We start from the raw sequence: 22877 nt of genomic DNA, 5'->3' as shown, positions 1-22877 counted from the left end.
TAAGTAGCAGCTCTTGTATATTACAATATTTATGACTTTTCTTCCATTCTAGATTCCTACATAGGGTTCATAAGAGAATTTTGAAGTCATATTTAATAAAATCAGCAATAATATATATCTTTGGCATCAATATGTTTTTCTGGAGACTTCAATCCTTGAGACAGATCTTTTATAACTCAAGTATAAGTTTTTCATAATAATGATACCTTCTCCATGATCTATTAGTGTAGAATTGAAGATAGCTTATCTTGTTCGTATCCCCTTTATGAAACCATGTTGTGTCTTTTGGACGCAGATTTCAGATGTAGACCCTATTGAGCAAATCGATAAATTTTTCAGTAACTCTATCACTTACGTTATTAGATACTCACCCGGTGATTTATGGTGATTTATTGTTTTAAGTTACTTTGATAGCTTCAGTATTTCCAAGCTCTACTGTCACATTGATATTAATCAACATTCCATCTAAGATCTGTCTGCTTTATTTTTCGCTAACATGATTTTGAAATTTTCAAAGAAATTACACCATATCTAAGCTTTGTTTACAAAATTGGCATTGATTTACAGTCGTACAATGTACAACGAAAATGTGCAAATTTTCATTATAGTTACGCTTCAGTGAACTAAATTAATTCTGTAATATTTATATTGCAATAAAATCAAAATTCAAGCATCTCGATTTATTCTGAGAAGGCAAATAACTCGAATTGTTAATTTAACTGGTTGAAAATTAGCTTCCAAAAAGGAAAATACGCTCAGATAATTGCAAAGAAAATAAAGTTAGCTTATATAGTTATCATATGAGATAGATGAGAAAATATGAAGTTAAATGGCTGGTATTCTAAGAAATGAAATTATTGTTAAGAGGTTTTTTAGTATTGAGATTGTTCTGAATTAGAAGACGCTTAGGTAAATAATGTCAAAAATCAACACGGCTCCATCGTTATACAGAATAATATTTCTCATGTTGGGTCATTTTTTAAAGCAGATTTTATAGAACTAATACCACACATATAAGAGTCGTGATAATAGAACAAATCGTATCATGTTCTTCAGTAATACGTAACACTATTATTTGTACCATTAAAAACTATTGTTTCGACAACACATAACACACCATCTTACAAAGCTATTATTTTGAAGTGGTTTCTGTGAAAAAATTAATGGTCTCGCTTCAATCATCAAATTTTTCTCTTATGATATGAAAATGTATATTTCCAATATACATGAACATAAAAAGAACTTCACAGCGTGTGTAGACATCAGTTCATCACACATTATATTTAAAACACTTGATTACTACGTCCCTTTATTTTTTCAGGTGGCTTGGATACATATAGATCGTCAAATGATATTAACTATCCACAGACATGTGATATCTAGGGTAGCAAGATTCAGCGTATCCCATGACAATGCAAAAACGTGGTTATTACATGTCAATAGCGTCCAAAAAGAGGACAGGGGATACTATATGTGTCAGGTGAATACAAATCCGATGATAAGTCAAGTTGGGTATCTGCAAGTTGTAGGTAAGTGAGAAATTGATATTTTCTGTATAATAAGCACACTGTCTATTCAAATTAGGAGAATACTCAAATCAAAAATATTTTTATACAGATCAATATATGAGCAAATTGTCAATGTCATCATCATATTTTGATAAAGACTTAAAGAAAAGTCGAAACATCAAAATTTATCTTTCTTCTAAAAACTATCAAAAAAAAGCTAATTTTGAAACAGAAGAGACCTAAAATCAAGAACATTTAGATGCATTAATATATCAAAAAGTCAAAGAAAATTATATATATCTCTCTTATATTGTTTTGTTGATAAATTATCTGGATTTTAGGTCTCCATCGATTAAAAATTCGTTTAATATTAATTTGACACTAACAATTTGCGTATTTATATCAATCAATAGATTACTTACATCATGAATATCAAACTAAAATCAAAATATAAATCTGTTTTAACTGAAAAATTGATTTTTCCTCACTTTTTATATCTCAAAAATTTGTAGCAAACGTCTATCAAATTTTTTGTGATTGCGTCGAAATTTATAAAGTAGAACTATAAATTTTACTCAAATTATTGAGGTCTTTCTTATAATTGATAGCTTTCATAGAATATATTTCATAAAAAACATGTGTTGCCAAATACACTTATCGTGATATAATTTTTTCGCTTTTGTGAGAGGTTATCCGATTGTTGAGTGACCTCTTAGACTGACCAATGTATTTTTTATTACAATTGGAACAAAGAAGTTCATTAACTATGTAAGTCAATTTATTAGTTGGTATTTTATTTTCCATTTTAGTAGAAATAAATTGAATTTAGAGGATTTGACGGTATCCGGGGAAGTTTTTTGATTATATTGTTCAATATTTCACTTGTGAGAGATGTGTTGATTTGAGAAAAATTTCTCTTCCATTGGAGCAATAAGAGAAGGGGTGATGTGAGCGAATGAGAAATAAAAATTATAATTGATATGCTGAGATATTCTCTGAGTCGTCTCACATAAACTGCATGCAAGATTGATTTGAAGGTTCTTCCAGGTTTCATTATAATTTCCATTGATATTCCAACACGAAAAAAATATTGTAAAAACTTTTCATCATTACACAATTCATATATTTCTGAGTGACGACCTGCTTGATTATCAGTTGAGTATTTGCAGATTTCATATTTGCAGTGACAATTGCAGCCAATAAACAAAATCTAAATAAAAGATTTAAATGAATTAATGTCTCATTTTTCAGAAGAAATTAAATTGTTAACATTGACAATTATATGTCATTGGTATTTGGTTTTGTGAGATTCATTGTTATCAATATCCGAAAATCATGACATCGTTTCTTGTTTTTTTTGTCTATAGTTTTTCAGGCAACTTTTCAGCTATTGGATATAACGTGACAACGATGTGAATCATATATCTTTGCAAACTGAGTGTCTTTATGTATCATCATTATGACAAGTATGATAGAGCATTATCACATTAACGTTCATCTTGTTACACATACCCTATTGTCTCGAAATATAATAAGTAATTAACAAAATTCTGATATTGTTTAACTGTCTGCAAGTTTACCAAATATTCATTGATTTTTAGTTTCTAATAGGTTGGTATTAGATCAATTATATCATCAATTTATGGAAAAGTGTACATATATCATTTCTTGCACTCTTGAGAATAAGATTTTCCAATAAATTGGAAGCAGATATTTTTATTATTCAAATATGAAGGTATGATATTTGTCAGTTCAATTCGTTTGTATTTTTTTTCTCCTTTATCTGATCCACCTGCCTTAAGTTAAGTAAGAAATTAATAAAATAACACTGCATATAATATAATATTGTTCATGTGATGCTCTAATGTTAACATCTTCACAAGGAAGTACTTCAGTTTCAAAAAATTGCATTAAAATAACTGTAGATGCAGTTAGATATTCTAAATAATTTAAACAAATTTCTTTTATTTTAAAATTAACTAGTTCCACTCCTTGTTGTCAGAATGATAAGTCAGCTTATCACGGTTTTTATTTTAGATAAAGTGCCACTAATGGACATTTATTATCATGCTTTGTTAACTAGTGGCTTTTAATTTTCATTTTTTTATGAGTTACCATATCAGTTCCCGTTACGAAGTCTACTTCTCACAAACATGTACTATGAATTAGATTAATGAAACTTTATAGTTGAATTTTTGCATTCAATTTTCGTGACATTCTTTCTTCTTATATTGAGGAGTTTTCTTCCTTTTCACAGCTCAGTTAAGAAGCTTCACTGCATATCTCAGGGGTGTTCAAAAATAATCATATATCAATACAAGTACACATAGAATCCAGAATTGTCTGTATTTTATGGAAATATTTCATTTGTTGACAACGACAATAGAATTATTGTAACTATAGACGAAGATTTTCCAGCTAAAAGTTTGTTTTCAACTTATCGATTTGTGAATGTGAAAACATTGTCGTGCAACAAATAATTAATTTGATTTAGTTCAGTGCCGGCGCAAATGTACCCACAAACATTGGTACCTGCGACGCCAGAATAATGCGCTATTACAGAAAAATAGTGCAAGATTTTAAAATGAGCAAGCGTCTTATAATGCCTAGAAGAGCTCTGTATATGAGAAAAGTTTCTTGACACGCCAACTTAATGGAATACAACAACAAAGCCAGACGGAATTACAAAATTCAATGCACATAAATTTGTTACAGTACAGAACAAAACAGCCTCTAAATAATAAAATTAATGATTGAGCAGAACAAAACTGCCTGCTAAACCTCAGCGAAAAACCAAAGATAGAAGCCAAGTCTTTACGGGGAATGCAATTGAAACTAAAGAAAAAACTCAACAAACAAGTAAAACTATTAGTATGGAATGCTAACGGACTGCTGCAGCACCAACATAAGCAGTTCTGGGCATAGAAAAAATTTATGTATATCTCATTTCTGACACCCACTTCACCAATGAGTCATATATTAAATTTAAACGATTTATGACACTCTGAAAAAATAAATGAAACTAAAAATCAAAATTTTGTATGGCTGGTGTTTCCATGCTTATGATTTATAAATAATACAAGATTGTTATTCTATTGGTCGTAGACAACGCTGCTAAACTAATTTGAGCAGTGTTTTATTACAGCAAAGAAAGTGTTATGTGACACAATGATGAGTTCGCATCAGGCCGTTGCCGAACATGAAGAGCTTAACACTGAATATAGAAAAAAGTATTGGGGAATGTTTAACTACAGGTACCAAATAGCGATGCTCTTTGACGTTGTCTTCAGTTCGGGTCTCAAGCCCGAACGAGGGCTGTTAAACTGCTCTGATAAGATGTAATGAAATCTAAACTAGTCAGTAGTTACTACCCCTCGTTTTTATTTGATTAAATAATTAAATCCAGACAACAAGCAGCTAAAATGGGACTCCAACAGCCATTAGTGAATTTTGAGTCAAATTATTTGAGCTGCTCTTTTGATAATTTTCTATTGGTTTTATTGCTTATTGTATAAAAATCATATATTTGCATATAATTCTTGTGATTTTACGTATTAGAAACCCCTCGGTTCTAAAAAAGCGTTCCACGTATCTGTTGAACATATGAAATAATTTATTTTTGTTATTATTAATTAATATACGTGAATGATTACATAAACCACTGCTTTTTTAATCTCACCTTAAATTTATTATCGAAATTTAGTTTTGTTACCTCATAATTTTCCTTTAAGGGTAAAATTAAAGTATCGTGCGATATTTCATCGGATGTATCGTTTATCGTCAGTTTCTAAACTGTTGCGTTTATTTGCAATATCAACATTAAAAGCGCAGATGTCTGTTGTTTCTCTATCGCTTAATTGCCAATTAACTTGTCCTTGTTATTAGGAGTATACAATAATTGTTACCTAGTAAAATTAAGATTATGTTTTCGACGACCGGTATAAAATATAATTTCTTATAATTACTATCATCCTATATGTAGTAATTTGAAGTGAATACTATAAAAGTGATATTTGTGATAGGCCATTCACTAAAAACAATTGTAACAATGCATGTTAAAATATTTGCGGATTAATAATTTTAAATAACATATGGAGTTTACAACAGAAGTTATTCTATTAAGCCGTGCAGTTAATGTCAAACAAAAACTACAAACCTGCAGGTGATAAACAAATTAATACATGTTTGAAAATTTTCAAAATATGTGTTCCAATATTTGTAATTTGTGGTATATTAACTTTCGTCTTTTTTTAGTGTTTTTGACTTTCTTGATAATTCCCACGATACGGTACTTTTTAAAGTATCATATTCAAGCGCTAATTTTCTCAAGAAAAACTTAAGAAAACCCTCTTATGCTCTTATCACCAGTCTATATCGAATAGAACTACTTGATTTTTAATATTTTCGTAGTTTCAGATATACTATTCCATCTCCACTTTGGATTATAGTACGGTGAATGCTTCTGCGTGAAATATTTTAGTTTTGAGAAATGGGAACTAGAGCAGGAATATGTCCAACCAAATTATAAACTGATATAAAGAAAAATATTGTAACTAATGTTGACAAAATAAACAATTTATTCATTCATTCTGTATACCTCGTTAGGTTCAGATCGTTAAGTTAATATCTACCCATAATAAATTCTTCGTTTTTTATCGTAATTAAAATGTGATACCAAAAATTGTTGAAGGAGCGCTTTTACCACAAAATTTGGAAAATATACTTGAAAATTATGTACTTATGCGGAAATCAATAGGTCATTCAGTGAGACACAGACTGTTTGTTTTTCCTCGAGCTGAGATTTATTTATATATTAACTCCGTTTTCCATTTTTTTTTAACTATTGACTGTGATTTTGGCAATCAAGATCGCCATGCCAAATAAGCCACAAAGAATCGTACTTAAATCCCAGTTCAGCTTGCCAATGATCTGAAGACTAACTTCAAAAACCTAATTCAGAAATCTTGGCGCTATATATAGAGCAGGAGTAGTACTCTCATTGTTAGTACACTGAGAGTTCTAGAGCAGATGGACAGTAGCCATCGAGTTTTTGGTCTCATCCGGTGAAGAAGTAGTATAGCTTCTGGAGACTATCACAAAAAGTTGTGACATCACAGAAAAATGGCGTATCGTGACGTTATAATGTAGAAGATGTTTTTTTAAAATAAATTTGTTGAGAGAGAGCAAGGATTCGAACATTCGATCTATGTGGTCGAACTTGGTTACTATACAAACTACGCTGTAATGACTCGACAAAGATTTATTCCAGACGCGGGTATTAAAACGGCGTAAAGTATTTTTTTCAAAAAAAATCATGCACAGCTAGCATTTAGGCGACGCTTCATTTTTTTAATTTTTTTATGGCATTTGAACCTGTGCAATGGTTACTGAAGTGCTTACGATTTTTTTATATTAAATGATTGTGAGTTTACTAAAAGTGTTCTCGACATTTGAATAAAGATATATAAAATAAGATTAAAGTGATCAAGCAATTGGAGCTAATGTGCTTGTTGGATGACGTCTTTAAAAATCGACAACTGCCGCCTATACAATATCCACTAAATAGAATTAAGCCGGCTAAAATATGAATAATACAATTCATACCATCAAGGATGACATTAATAAAGTGTTTGCAATGACATGTGTAATGTTAACAACAGTATTTATTTTACTATTGAAAATTATATTGAAAATTGTTAATAGAAAGATTAATGCTTCATGTGATATAGATATAAATGAGTATACATTGTGTTTCCTCAGTTTTTTATATTATTTATTTGAGCAAAAATAAGTTACAATGGTATTATACTTAAAAATTAGTATCGTAGTCGTTCTTCATTAATTTCTGTACAATTAAATGTCCCATTGACATAGCAAGCATTCGAATCTTTTTGAAACTTCCCATGGCAGAGGACGTTCATGAATCATCAACAATCATCGTAGAAATTCCATATTCTTCACATTTCTTTTATAAAAATTCAGATTTGTGATTACCGAGAACGTGAATATAATCAATTTTAGGCATTTCGCTTTTCGAAATCTGATCCAATTTTGAATAATCAACATCTTCAGAAGAAAACTTAATTCCATGCATCCGATTTCGATTGAGAGTTTCTTCGGATGAAATGTACCTTCGATAATGAAGCCTTGAATGTCAACGAATGCTATTCTCATCGTAATTTATTTGAATTGTCATTGACACGATTCCGCAAGCTGACTGAGTATTGTATGATCGTTTTGATAATTTCTGTTAGCAGGTGATACTCCAATAAACAGTCATGTGTAATAATTATACAATATGCTCTAGAATTTAGTATTTGCTGGAAATCCTACACGCACTTCAATTTCTACTTTTATATCAACCGTCAATGTTCTCATTCCCTCCTCCCGTTTGGAACAGTCTATTACGAATAGAGCATGATCTTTGAACACTTCATAGTCCAATGTCGGATGTACTAAAAGCGGTAATCGGAGCTGCTTACGTTATTTAATATTAATCGCGATAAATATAAATTCTCCAAAATTATAGCCATCATATACCTAGCGTTCCAAAAATCATTTTCTCGTATATAATAATAAATCAAAGTGCTACGATTGGTCCAGGCCAAATGATATTGCGATCAAAACACACAAATAATTCTCTAGCGTTATGCAGGAACTGCATTAAAAGAATCACAAACGAGGGAGTTGCCATCCTGTCTGCCTTTCATACACTCCTGATGAAAGTATCAGATAAAAATAATACATTTGATAGTACACAAACACAAACATTGTTTTCATGATAAATATATTTTGGCTTGGAGTGTTCTAAAGGTGGGTCCAGTTCACACATTAATACTGTCTCACAGTCTTCGAGAGAGCGTTACAGGAGAATTCTTTTTCATGTAATATAAGACAGTAAGCTGAAACGTCACTCGATGTTGCTTCATTAGTCTCAAATTCTATTCTCAAAACAATACTACCATATTGGATAATTTCTTTCTGTCTTGAACAATCAATGTGTACTAAAGAAACATTATCCTTAAATTCTTGTGGAGTAAAAATAGGTTGGTTGATTTGGAGATGGTAATAGGAATCTTGAAAATTGGCATCTCATACAAAGAGGCAAATCTATTTGTATTGAAATCCAAATTGAGATCGTGATATAGATATCTTTCCGAATTGAGAAATATACGCAAGTTTGTCAGTTTGCAATGATCAAATTTACTCATATCTTATCTAAGTTCTCCTCTTCTTTTGTTTTAAAAGGCTACAATAACATGTCTTGGTGTAACAATTTTCGTACTCGTTTTAACAGCCCAAGTATGCCTTGTAGAATTATTTAGTGAAGAATATTCCACAATTTACCAGGAGCGAAATTTGATCGTCTAATCTTCATTACTTTCTATTATCTTATTCAGACGTAGTGGTTGGCTTATACTTGGAGTGGCGTATGATACATTCCAATATAATTTACTTGTTTCGACTCTTGGCTTTTCAGTTTTATCAGAACTTATTATTGTATCAGTATCATCACTTGCACGAATTAATATCAGATCCTGTTTCATATTCATTATATTTTGTTTAAATCTTCATCATCACGTACAGAATCTATTACGACACCGTTTAGCTCATATCTAAGCTGACGAAATAAGAATGAGATAGCGTCGTTGATAAATTTCAATTTAATTGGTATAGTGCCTGTAGAAGTTTGCATTTTTCCTTCAAAGTATAAATAACTGTTTGAGGGTAGTGTATATGTATCCAGATCCTGTATGGACATTCGAGTCTCATCATTATAGTTCAATTTACCTTCATACCTAACCAGGTATGAAGGGCTGATATATGTGAAGCTGGAACTACTCAATAGAAATATCATTGAAGGGCTCATCAATAACATGTAGGATCTCCATTATATTAGTACTTTGAATCTAACAGATTTCAAAAACTGTCCATTTTTGTCTGTTGACAGTGTCTTTGCTTTCATCAAACTGATGCCCCTACCAGAAATGGAGGGTCCTTTATAGTTTTTAGTGCAATGTAAATAAATAAATTTTAAGACCATACTTTTCTGATGTGTAGAGTAACAGCAATTTCTTCACCTTGAAAATTAATGAGGATTTCCAATTGATCGATGGTTTTTACTTTGACGTTATTGATCATCCTAATACTGATGGGGTAATACAAGATATTTTGCGGTGAATCTACTATTTTATAACCGCTAGGCACTATTGGAAAAAACTGGTGAATTATATGCACAGGACTTCTGTTCAAATATGATCCGGCTGCTATGCTGCAATTAATGCTTATCGTGTTCACTTTGAAAGTCTTCACCAGTCGGTCTGAAATATGTCTCACGTTTGGTTCAAGAATATCTTTTGGGAAACCAAGTAAAGTACCTATGGTATTGTCTGATTGAAATGATATGAAGTAATTGCTCTACACAGACACTTTTGGAGTATTTACACCCGGTGTTATTTCAATATGCATCTGTCTTTATGCTTTTCATGTGATTGTTCACGACTTTAGCTATATTTTTCAATTCATATACGCCAAGTGGTATACTGTTTTCCTAGTATCCCTAGAAATTGTTCGTGTCATCGATATTTGGTATAGAATTGTACGTAATGAAATTGATGAGACCTATTTCATAGTCTGTAGCATCCTCCAAATAAATAGGAGGGTTAAGGTTGTAGCTTTGTTCTGATGAATCTTTTTTTAGGTAATCGAATTATACGTTTCTTCTTGATACCACTTTTTTTTCGTCTCACACTACGTTTGCCTTCCATAATATTCAATTCTTTCTGTAAAAAACATCAATTCACAATTGAAATCGAAGAAAATAATAACATCAATTTTCTTAGTGTCACATTATATAAAATTAATAATAACATAAGTACAGAATGGTATACGAAACCAACTTAGTCGACAAGATAATTGAACTTCGATTCATGTCATCCTATGCCAAAAATATCAGTGAGAATAAGTTCAACTGATAGATCTATCCAACTATCCGATCCTGGATTTAGATGCTTAGCTATTCAAAAAGCAAAAACTGCATGGAAAGAAAATAATTAGCCGGAAAAAATGATAAATAACGAATTCAAGAAAAGGATAAACAGATACTACAATCAATTTAAAAACAAAACTGAAACGAAACATCAAAATATAAAACATTATTCTTTACCATATGCACAAGGATTTTTTCAACAACTATCAAATTATTTTAATAAATATGATACTAGTATAAGTCATGAAGGACATAAAACATTAACGAAATATTTAACTAAATTAGAATCTAAAACACCAAAAAACTGAAGAAGTAATATTATATATCAAGTGCCTTGTACTAATTGTCACGCTGTCTACATAGGGCAAACGTCTTAGTATTTAGAAAATAGATAGAGGTCATCGATACGATAAAACTGCGTTAATGAACCGTGAAATATCGAATAAAACATAAATTCAAATATAAAGATTCAAAAATTCTTGGAACGGAATCTAATCACGAAAAAGAGAATTTTTAGAAATGGTTCACATTGATAAGAACGAAAAAGGTATAAATGATCAAAAATATCTAAATAATTTAATTAAAATTTATAGCTCTTCATTATAAATTATAATAAAACTATAAATAATTTAATTGTTTACTGCTATATATTTGAAATGTTAGGACTAAGAAAAAATTAACTTTGTTCTAATTTGATTTTATTCTTATTTTGATATTCATGATGAAGGCGATCTGATGATCAATATAAATACGCAAATTGTCAGTGTCAATATCATATTATGATAAAGACCTAAAGAAAAGTCGAAACGTCAATTTCATCCTTTCAAAAATTATTTGAAAAAACTTATTTTGAAACAGAAAAGACCTAGACGTAAACGTAAACATATCAAATAATTGCAATATACTTTGACGACAACCAACTGCCGTTAAATCTATATACTCAAGATCTGGATAATTATTTGAAACAATTTTACAGTTCATTTAGAGAAAACAATTTTTATTTTCGTCTATTGATCGTCATGAATTACTATTCCAGCTTGGTTTTATATAAGAAAATGTTGCTGTAACTGGAATACTAAATCGAACGGGTTTATGAATAATTAAATACAAATATACGTTATGCACAAGCGCTGGAAACATATATCCTAAAACGTATAAAAATGAATGAGAAGATTATATTGGAAGTTGTAGCTTGTGTTGGGAATATTTGTGGAGAGTTATTTGAAATTTCATTTTCTTCGATACTAATGGTAAACGGCAATCAACATTTAAGTTTTTTATTGATGGGTCCAAGTGATAGTCACGTACATTTCCTTTCAATTTCCCAGTTTAATTTATGTTTTTTAATTGCTTCACATTATGAAGCACTTAACAATGTAAATATTTGGAAGAGAACGCACTAAGCCTCATATTTCCTGGTAATTGTTTTTTGAAATAGATGAGCACAGCGAGGGCATTTTGTGAATTATTTCTGTTAATTATGCTATTCTTTCTGTTTACTCACTTATAAAAATCAATAATGAACATATTCAATCAGAAAGGAGGCATGGTTATGAAAACAAATTAAATCAACATTCATACGAGGTGTACCAATTGGGTTACGAAAACTTAGTCATAACAAGGTGACTGGCAGCAGTTCTTCCACATCTACCTGCCAAAGGAGCTTTCCCTTTTAGTTATATTTCGATTCTTGTGTTGATAGTATTTGGTTTGTATTTTGTTTGTATTTTTTTAAACTGCTTTAGTCGGGTCATGAAAATGAGTAACTCACTTCAGAACCAAAGTATCGTGGTTCAATAGCTGAGTGGGAGCTATTTTCGTGTTTGACCCATTCTTGCATAACATCAACGTACCGACCGTTGTATCATAATTAAGAGTTTTTGACAAAAAAGGTATTGCCTAAGGTTTCGACACTGCCCCAGCGATTTCAGACGATTATCATGGATGCTTTGAATCGTAGAAGCAATGTTGATATCGTTCAGTGGATATGAATAAAGACGTTCGACATAAATTTCTTTAATTTCTTATTTCTTAGATTTTTGATATTTTGATAGATGAATGTATCTAAATGTCCTTGATTTTAGGTCTCTTTACATTTTAAAATTAGTTTTTTTAATAATGTTTGGAAGAAAGTTTGACGTTTCAACTTTTCTTTAAGTCTTTATCAATATATGGTATTGACACTGACAATTTGCGTATTTATATTAATTGAAAGAAAATAATTATCCGGAAAAAATGATAAACAACATATTCAAGAAAAGGATGAACTAGAATCAATTAAAAACAGAACAGAAACGAAAACTCAGAACATAAAACATTTTTCCTTACCATATGTAGAAGGACTTTCTCAACAACTAAAACATATGATATTAGTACAAGTCATAAAAGACATAATACGTTATCCAAATATTTGATTAAATTAGAATCTAAAACACCATTATATATCAAGTGCCTCGTACTAATTGTGATACTGTCTACATAGGGCAGACCTCTCAATATTTAGAAAATAGACTAAAAGGCCATCAATACTATAAAAGAATAAAATTGCGTTAACGAACCGTGAAATATAAAAAAAAAACATAAATTCAAATATAAAGATTCAAAAATTCTTGAAACGGAATTTAATCCACGAAAAAGAGAATTTTTAGAAATGGTTAACATTCATAAAAACGAAAAAGCTATAAAAGACCTGAATAATTTATAAAATTTATAGCTCTATTTTGTAAATTATAATAAAACTACAAATTATTTGATTGATTAAGTACTGCTACATATTTAAGATGTAAGGACTAAGGAAAAATTGATTTTTCTCATTAGAACATTCTCTATTTTGATGTTCATGTTGTAGGTGATCTATTGATTAATATAAAAACGTGATTTGTCAATCCAAACATTATTAATTATTAAACATTATAATTTTAAAACATAAGAAAAGAACTAAAATCAAGAACATTTAGATGCGTTATATATATGCTTTGGCTTTTTCCGCTATTGTCCTGGGTATTACTCCCCCATCCACGGATTCCCAGTTTGTTCAGATCACTTTTTCATCCGTTTTATGCGTCCTGCGTATTCGCTACGATTTTATAAATTTGGCGATAGTCTCTTCATTCAAGATTTCAGCGTTCATAACGATTTTATATTGTCCTGTACTCAACTTTTTTAGCCCATATATTGTTCTTATCATTTTTCTTTCGAAGGTATTAAGTTTTATCTTCATCAGCTTTTGTTAGATTCATCGTTTTCCTCCATAGGTTACTGTTGGACTTATTGCTGTTCTATAGATTTTCATTTTAGTACGTCTGTACGATTTTTTTGCATACCATTAGAAGCCGGAATCTATGATATGCTCGGTAGCCTACTTAGATCCTTTGAGTAATTACTCCCAAGTATTTAAAATTGTTAACATCCTCGAATATATATTTCGGTATCTCTGTATCCTTATTTTTGGCGCCATTTTCTTTTTTCTCAACTCCTTGTACTACGTTTTCCCTTCATGTAGTTCCAGTCCCCTTTTACTAGCTTTATGCCCGATCATGAAGAATATCTCCTTTAGGCTATTTAAACTTCTCGTTATTATCACCAGATCATTTGCGTATGCCAATATTTAGACGTCTTTGGTAATAATGCAGTCTTTTATCACTCCGTCTAGTGAAATCATGAATAGAGTTATTGATAGTCCGTCACTCTGTCTGACTGATTTACATTCAGTCATCATCATTCTGGTAAGCTCTACTAAAATTTTTGGGACGTGCAATTTTAACATGTCTTTGATTGGTATGATTTTTTCAGGCTGTCGAAAGCTTGTTTGAAATCTATAAATAGAATGTAGATATTCATATCTTGATCGTAGCATATTGTTGAACTCCCGGGCCTAAATCCATATTCACATTCACCAAGATGAGACCCCGTATACTTTGTTAATATCGTATTAACGATGGAAGTAGAAATTTTGTAGGGTATAGGTCTATAATTAACGCACATTTTTGGATTTTATTTTTTTAATTATGGGATATATAGCTCCACTATTCCATCCGTGTGGCATTTGATTGTATTTCCAAAGTAGGTCTATTAATTGGTTGTGTCTATTCAGTAGTTAATTTCCACCGAATCTCACCATCTAATTGACAATCTCGTCTAGTTCTCCTGCTTTATTTCGTATCAATTTTTTAATGTTATCCTCTAATTCTTTGAGCGATGGTGGTTGTTCTTCTCCGTCTATTCCGTCTATAAAAACACCTTATGTGTTCAAATAATTTTCTCCTAGTACCATAATTCATTATTGTGCCTATTTTATCAGTGGTAATTTAAATTATGCATCTTATGAACTATTTTGTTATAGCAAATACATAGGAGTGAATAAACAATATATTAAACAATTTCTTTTAATTTTTGTTTTTCTTGTCAAAATCTTTCCTAAAATCCGTAATTGATGATGTAATTTAAACAACATAGATAATTAGAATTATTTATCTGAAACAGTCAATAGAACAATGGAAAGTTCAAAAAGTTGCTGGTATAATGAACAGTATGGAAACTGTTGTCAGATATTATCAGGTATGGCACCACTCCAGGATACGTCAAAATCCGGCTTTACAGGTGGTCTACACATTGCCAGATAAATGAAGTTCATATTCATCTCTTAACTGGACCTCTGGGATTTGGCCCAGAAGTTTGAACATATTCGGTAGGCTGAAACAACATACTCCTCAAATTCTGATAATCGTTATGGACTTGAGGTAAAGGTGGCATGGAAAGAGATTCCTAAGGAATTCGTAAACAGAAACATATTCCTCGTCAGGATCTTCATATTCTTCTTATGGAAGATATGAAATTTATCTGTATCAATGGTTTGATGGATTTTTAGTCTATAATTTGATCGGTAACAATTTCAATACCATAATATAATGTTAGTTAAAGATGTTACTGATTGTGCTTACTTATAGAAGACTGTTATTTATTTTTTATATGTTTTGTATTTATAATTTTTATTATAGCTTTATTGGACTATTGCTTTGTGTTTTCAATTTTGTAGTTAATATTAGAATCCAATATAATATTGTGTCCAATGCCAGTGTAAAGATATAAGAATATAATAATATAAGAATCAATATCCATTTTATAATGAAAACATTTAACAATTCTATACATTATACCTTCTATTATTTTTTATTCTCATTAACTTTTGGATCAATTTAACTGTTAATACTAACTTTGTCTTATAAAACAACTTAGCAACTATGTATTTCAATTACCCTGCGTACTGTTGATAATGTTCTTTATATATATTCAACTAACTTAGAATCAAGCAGTTACCGCACTGCATTAATTAACTGAAACCTCGAAGGTGGTAGTTACAACGTATAAGCAATTGTGTAGGAAACTAGCATTTGGAAGAATATATTTTACATCCAGAATTTCTCCTTCCACTAGATATTTGAAAGTCAAGGGTGTGGCGTTATAAGTAGTGTGCAGAACTTTTAGAAACTGTACATGTTTTATTCTTTATGTCAGTAAAACAATGAAGATGTTATCTAAACTATGTCTAATGAAGTTTTCGATGTGATTGAAGTGGTTAATAATACGATATGTGAATTAAGTTCCTTTTAGAATTCTTTTACTAGAAAACTTCTTAATAGCAAAATTGTACACTAGTAACAAGATAAAACAATTAACTATTGAAATATTTTGATAAAGACCGCAACAGTTTGAAACGTCCAATTTTTTGTCTGTCTTTAAAAAATTATAAAAATCTAATTTTAATTTAGAAGAGACTCAAAATCAAAACGATTGCTTTTCTTATCAATCTTCAACTAATTTTATAATTCTTCTTCACAGATTGCGATTCTGTACTTTTGTGCTCCATTTCGGTTCTGCTCCTCTAATATCTTTCAAAACTGCATTTAACAACTTTTTTTGGTCTTCCCCTCCTTGTATCTCTTTCCCCTTCTTCAATAACCTTTTCTGCAAATCTATTATGATGGATGTTCATACAAATCCTTCAGTTCTTCTTCTCCGTAGCCCTTCACTTGTTTTTATTCACCAAAAATTTCCCTCCTCAACATCTTCTTTTCCCATATAACCAATTTCTTCAGCCTTTGTTAAAACCCATGTTTCACTTTCGTATGTAACTGTTGGTGGTATTATTGTTCAGTATCTTCTAATTTTGGCTGCTCTAGATAATTTATTTGCTATTATAAATTTACTACGGCTTTATTTCTTTTCGCTATTATCTTATTTATTTCAGTCCTCTCATAATTTTTATTGGACAGTGTTGATCCCAGGTATTCGAATTTACAAACTTTTTATATCTTATATTTTTTATCCTTTTCCGCTTTAACCTCTAAGTATTCCGTTCTATAAATCACAATTAGTCTTAGCACCATATACTTTGTTTTCTCTTGGTTAGGTTAGGTAAGCTATATCGTGTACAGTGAGACAAAAAACATATTATGCTCAAATTCTATGAATATGAGAAACAGCATAAAACGAGTTAAATTAAATGATACTTTATAATACTTATAACTAGGTGAGTTGTTCGCAATTCATAATGAAACTCAAAAATATAATCTAAATAATCTTTATAGAAATTGCAAAAACTCGTTTCAAACGAAAATTAAAAAGTAATCATGAGAGCACAAGCGAGTGATTAACAATCAAAAACAAATGATAGTTTGAAATAAAAAATAATAAATGACTGGAAGCTGTGAGTTTATAATAAAAAAAATCAATCATATTGCTATACGTTGAAATTCTATCTAACGTAATAGACTTTTAAAAAGTGAACGTAAAAAATTTTGTTTTTATGAAATTCTCAATTAAAGTTAGTGGTTTTCATGATGGACTGGATGATTTGGAGTCATACTGGCGTCGAGTATGATTTTATATTTGTAGTGAACCATATTGTGAAAACATTACCTTCTCAAAATGAAAAGTCAGTATATGATTGTAATTATAGAAATAACTTATTTGAACATCATTATATTTCAAGTTAGCTTATGTATTTTACTACTGCCTCGAATGAATTGAATGTACTGGTTCTCCAATAGTCAGGCGAGTAATTTACTCAACTTAACAACCATAAGTAGTCCTAAGAAAGTGGTTCACAAATTTATGATAGCTAAAAATAACAAGACGACCTTAAATACCCCTAAATCGTCTTCCAGAAATGGTGGCGATGGCGTGTGGAGTTTGTCTAAGTTAGATTATTACCGAATATGATAAAATCGCCACAAAATACTATCAATAAACCTTTAACTTTCAAAGGGTCAGGAGATATATTATATTTGAAGAAGAAATATTTGTATTGCTGCAACTCATAAAAGTGAATCAGATAGTTTAATCCGTTTAAGGTAGAACAGGAATCATCTTTTATGCAGGATAAATATCTTTTCGGAAAATCAATAGAAAAAGTGAAATCAAAATGGAAGAGAAATGAGGATAACAAGAAATTTCACAAGGGAAATATGATATAATAACAAAACTAGTTTAAAAACGTTCATTCACAGATCACGGTATCTAAAATTTGGGACGAATGGAGAAATAAATAGATCACAAGCACCCACAGGTAGAAGAGATTAATACACATATACATAACACATTAATACTAAGAGATTTGATGAACGATTAAAGGAAAAGTGTATTTTTAACGCATTGCAGAAATGCGTTTTGGGGTAACATATTGCTTCTCACTATAATACATTTGCAAAGTCAATACCAAACTCTTCATGAAAAAAAAACTCATAGTGAATAGAAGGAGAAAAACATTTTTCAAAACATGGCTGATACTGAAACATAAACATATAGGGTAATACAAGTACACAATCACCTAATCATATTTTCAGTAAAGATGTTAACTTCTCTTACCTTCCGGTACTAGTAAAACAAATATGAAAAATGTGTTCCAGTAAGAGTATACTATGCATTATGGGATGATTGACAGTATTTCTTCAACTACAGTTCAATTTATATCAGGTGATATAAGTTAATCTAACTTACTAATGTACATTAGAAGAAGTATATAACCAACTTTGATTGTCACTATTGTATATACTAGACAGGCAACTTAACTGAAAATGATTATAAAGCCATAACTTCCTGTGATACATGAAAATTGTCAAGTGAAACAATTCGTTCCTGGATACTGAAAATATTGTAAGCAATTAAATTTTCACAGTTCTCACAATCACTAAACTAACAAATGGAGAGTAACTTAAAAATACTGGATCAAAATGCTGTATTAGAAAAAAAAACGAACTAAAGATGAAAAATAGTCTCCAACGTGCTTGATTTAAACTAAGAGTGATCGATAAAAACTCATCCCTGACACGTCTAGCATATAACTACACTGATACACAAAACCCATAAACCATAATAAGCGGGTGTTTTTTATTGTTTTTATTATTTGTTTTTAGAGCAACTATCCATCCATTAATTCATATAGAGCATCCGACACTTTTGATGACGAAATTTTTACTTCGATTTACTAATAATTCTATTTAATAATAACTAACAAATCTGCATAAATATTCTCAAACTATTATGTTCTTATCTAGAAATTTACAGAAAATATTCAATTTATGACTATTAGTGCTAGTATGTTTCATCAAGTAGCAAAACGTACAACTAGAATTTTTATGTTAATTGGTTATCTTGAATCGTTTTGTTTTTTTTTCGTTTTATCAATATCCATGAAAATTCATAAAATAAATTTGTTCAGCAACATATTGGCATTATATATGACTAAAACAACGAGTTCCACATAAATATCCAGTTTCTTTATTCATCAGCTCCAATCACCATAAAAGATGCAAAGTCGCTACCATATAATTGGTGTCATTTTACACAGCACCAGAATACAGTTTTTTTTAAGTTGATATACTAGTTTATCATATTCAGCACTGGAGAATCTCAATAAAATTGTAGTAGAGACATAAATTTTCAAGCACATAAACTTCGCAAAAAAATTTGATTGCTGTCAGCAAATATTTAGGTACACTTTAGAATACATCCGGGCACAAGCATTCAATACCAGGTTATAAATTATTTTCGTGTGCTTATTTGAACTAATCTAATACTGGTCAGATGTATTTTCATTAGTAATACTTCATGAACCAATGATGATTAAGATACTGAACTAAACTACCGTGAGTTCAAATTTGAGAATAAAAAAAATATCAACAGTCACATAAGTAAGACAACAAATGTTCACCACCATGTTTCGTCATTGCGGTAAAAAATCGATTTTTCACTAAATGGACTCATGTTTTCTACTTAAAGATATATACAGGGACATAATTGTATTTGAGAATTTATTATTTATAATAATTTCATTATTATTAATAATATTCATTCTATTTTTTGTAAGAAATTTATACTACAGTATATGATAATCACTTGTATAATGACAAAAGCATGTATAAGTTTCCTAAGAATGTCGATCTTTTCAGTGAAATATCTTTTGTTATGTTACTGGCAACGAATGGCCCAAATGTAGTGAGAAAATAATGTGTAATTTCTGGAGCATCCACTCATTCAATTAATTCTTTGAAGGGAACTCCAGAGAATCGAAATTGAGGAACTGATCACAGAATTACTTGTTCGTATCGAATTTCCACGTGTTGTCAATATTAAACAATTCGATTAAATCGCGGGTTTGGTAAACCATTTTAGATTTATGAGCCGCTCACATGTTGACATTCTCAGCGCGAACTTCTTTCCACTAAAATTACACCCTAGAGGATTCTTATCAGCTTTTATATTGACTCACTACTTCTTTGCTTTTGTCCCTTTTACGAACATTTGAATAGTTTTTCATTAGTGCTTTCTATTTTCTGTTGATTTTTCTACAGGTTTTTATTTATTTGGTGCCCAATCTTACGTTGGTCCATTTATTTCTTTTACAATGGAAGCACGATTTTAGATTCCGTTTATCTGATTTTACTGCTTTGTATTGAAGAGATATTTAGAGATTGTTCAAATTGTAAATATTGTAGATTACCGAATTTCTTAGTCTTCTTTCAATAACTGAATACATTATATAAATTTCTATTATTGTTTCTTCCCATAGCTACAGCACCATGTCTAATTTTATTGAAATGGGAATATTATCTTCAAATATATTATACATGCCGATTTTTTTCCATTAATAAATCATTTACTAATTCATTTAATGGAAAATATTCAATGATCGAGATGAAAAATGAAGTATTGGTATAATTCCAGTAACTGTAGCAATAAATTTTGTAATTCAAATTGGAAACAAACGAAAGTATGAACGTTAAGATACTTTTGTTCTTTCATGGCCGTTATGATGACAATGACAACTGATATAGGCAGTATTATAAATTCTTCACTATTAAATATAACAAAGATTTATATTCAATTCATAATTCTTATGTTTGTTATATTATATTGTTATATTATGTTTGATAAAATCAATATTATATATATATATATATATATATATATATATATATATATATATATATATATATATAATTATATATGAGACAGATTATAAAACCTTTTATCCTACCCTCAAAATTTGATCACCGTCTAAGTTCACCTAATAAATTAAAATGAGTATTTCCCGACCTTCACCTAAAGAATTATCCTTGAATTGTTATTGCTCCCATATGTTCTCCCATACTCGTGCGATTTTGAGTATCTTTTCTTTTCGTTTATTCACTGAGCTAAATTAGTTAAAATTGTTTCGAAATAGGCCTATTTTGGATACGACATATCTTGGATTCTTCCTTCTCAAATGAAGATGAACCTATGAGAACAGCCTCCACAATTTTTAGATTGTAAATTGTAATTGAGAGATTTATTTTCAAGTCACCTACTCTACAAACTTGGAAAGTCTTGAAGGTAATCAAACTGGAAATAAATATACCCAGTAATGTACATCTGTTACTTCCAGGAGGAGCAACCTCACATCAAGAATAAAATGATAACATTTGCAAAATAGTAAACAGAAGTAGAATATTTTCATTAAAAGTGATCGCTTTTGACAAATAATTTATTATCATATGGCACCTAAAAGATAAAAAATATTACAATATACCATATTAATATGGTATATAATAAATAATGAATAAAAATGAGTATTTAAATAACTGTCAGGCGTTTATCAAACCTCCACTATTGAATATTCTTATGAGACAAACTTGTTAATATAAAGCAGTATGAAGTAGCAAAAATCATTACGGTTTTTGTAAATTTTCAAACCATGTTGCCAAAAACACATTATAAATGTCATAATTAAAAGAACAATAGAGCAATCTCATGGAACTCTTTATACAAACTGAGTTTATCTGCTATAATGTAGAACTTTTCAGTGCTACGTAATTTCATTGGAGATTTTTTTATTGGCGGGTCTCTATTGTATTAGAAAGGGACATTAAATTTTCAAGTTATTAAATTAAGGTTGTAGCGATTCTATAAATAAATTTTCAAGCATACATGGATTTATTATCCAATTTTATTTATTAGAAAGTTACGTTAGTGAATCAAAATATGTACATTTCTCTATTGTTAGTGAAATTCCTTCTTTCTGTTGTGGCTAAATATTTTTTAGAGAACATAGAGTTTAAAATACGGTTGAAGTACTAGAGTAAAAAATTGGTACTTAGGTACTCATTCTTTCTACAAAATTTAGTATGAAATACAACCGCTGTATGACAAATTGGAATGTGTTACAAAATATTTTATGCTGAAAATAAATTATACTTTCGAAATCAAAGGTAAGAATACAGTAGATGAATTAAGAAATAAGATGAATGATTTGAAAACAAAATAAAAAATTAACATTAAATTCAAATTGCAATAAATTTGGCAGGGCGAATGTGGACATACAGAATGAAATTAAGCAATCCTTGTGGCGCAATTTGTAAGCTTCTTTTGCAATTTTTTCCCATTTGGGACATTAATTGAGGTGTTTTTTAAATATTTTTTTACAGGATTTCATTAAAGCGACTATAATAGCAGACTGAGAAGATGGAATTTATCAATGCCTCAAAACATAATGTTCTGAAACAAGCATGCTAGTTCAAATTCACCGTATATGGGTGACATCTCGTATATAGCATTACTAAAATCAAACGTTGTCACACTAGCTTAGCTACCAAATATTGCGTAAAAAAAACTCAGTATTATGCTGACATATGGAATGTCAAGTGCTTATTACTTGATTTGAAGGAAAATTATGTTTTTACATACAGTTGTAACTTTTTATTTGCATACAAGTTCTGATTTTGATGGGAGTTCCTATTCTTTATCAAATACTAGAATATGAGGCGTTCTGAAAATATGTATACTTCTAGGCAATGAAAATTAATCATTAGGGTTGTATGCATTCATTTTTCAATTTCAAATTT

General features: G+C 30.0%; 1 protein-coding gene across 1 annotated transcript in view; it reads left to right on the top strand.

The window, feature by feature from the left end:
• Window positions 1-22877, top strand: part of LOC130450926 (lachesin) — a 395900-nt gene that overhangs the window by 191060 nt on the left and 181963 nt on the right. Inside the window, exon 3 of the mRNA XM_056789650.1 lies at window positions 1322-1529. Coding sequence (XP_056645628.1) covers window positions 1322-1529 — 208 coding nt within the window. The remainder of the gene's footprint in view (window positions 1-1321; window positions 1530-22877) is intronic.

The sequence above is a fragment of the Diorhabda sublineata genome, chromosome X (genome assembly GCF_026230105.1).
Source record: "Diorhabda sublineata isolate icDioSubl1.1 chromosome X, icDioSubl1.1, whole genome shotgun sequence".
NCBI classification, from domain to species: domain Eukaryota; kingdom Metazoa; phylum Arthropoda; class Insecta; order Coleoptera; family Chrysomelidae; genus Diorhabda; species Diorhabda sublineata.
Note: the sequence above shows the minus strand (reverse complement) of the source record. Positions and strands in the feature narration are given on the sequence as shown.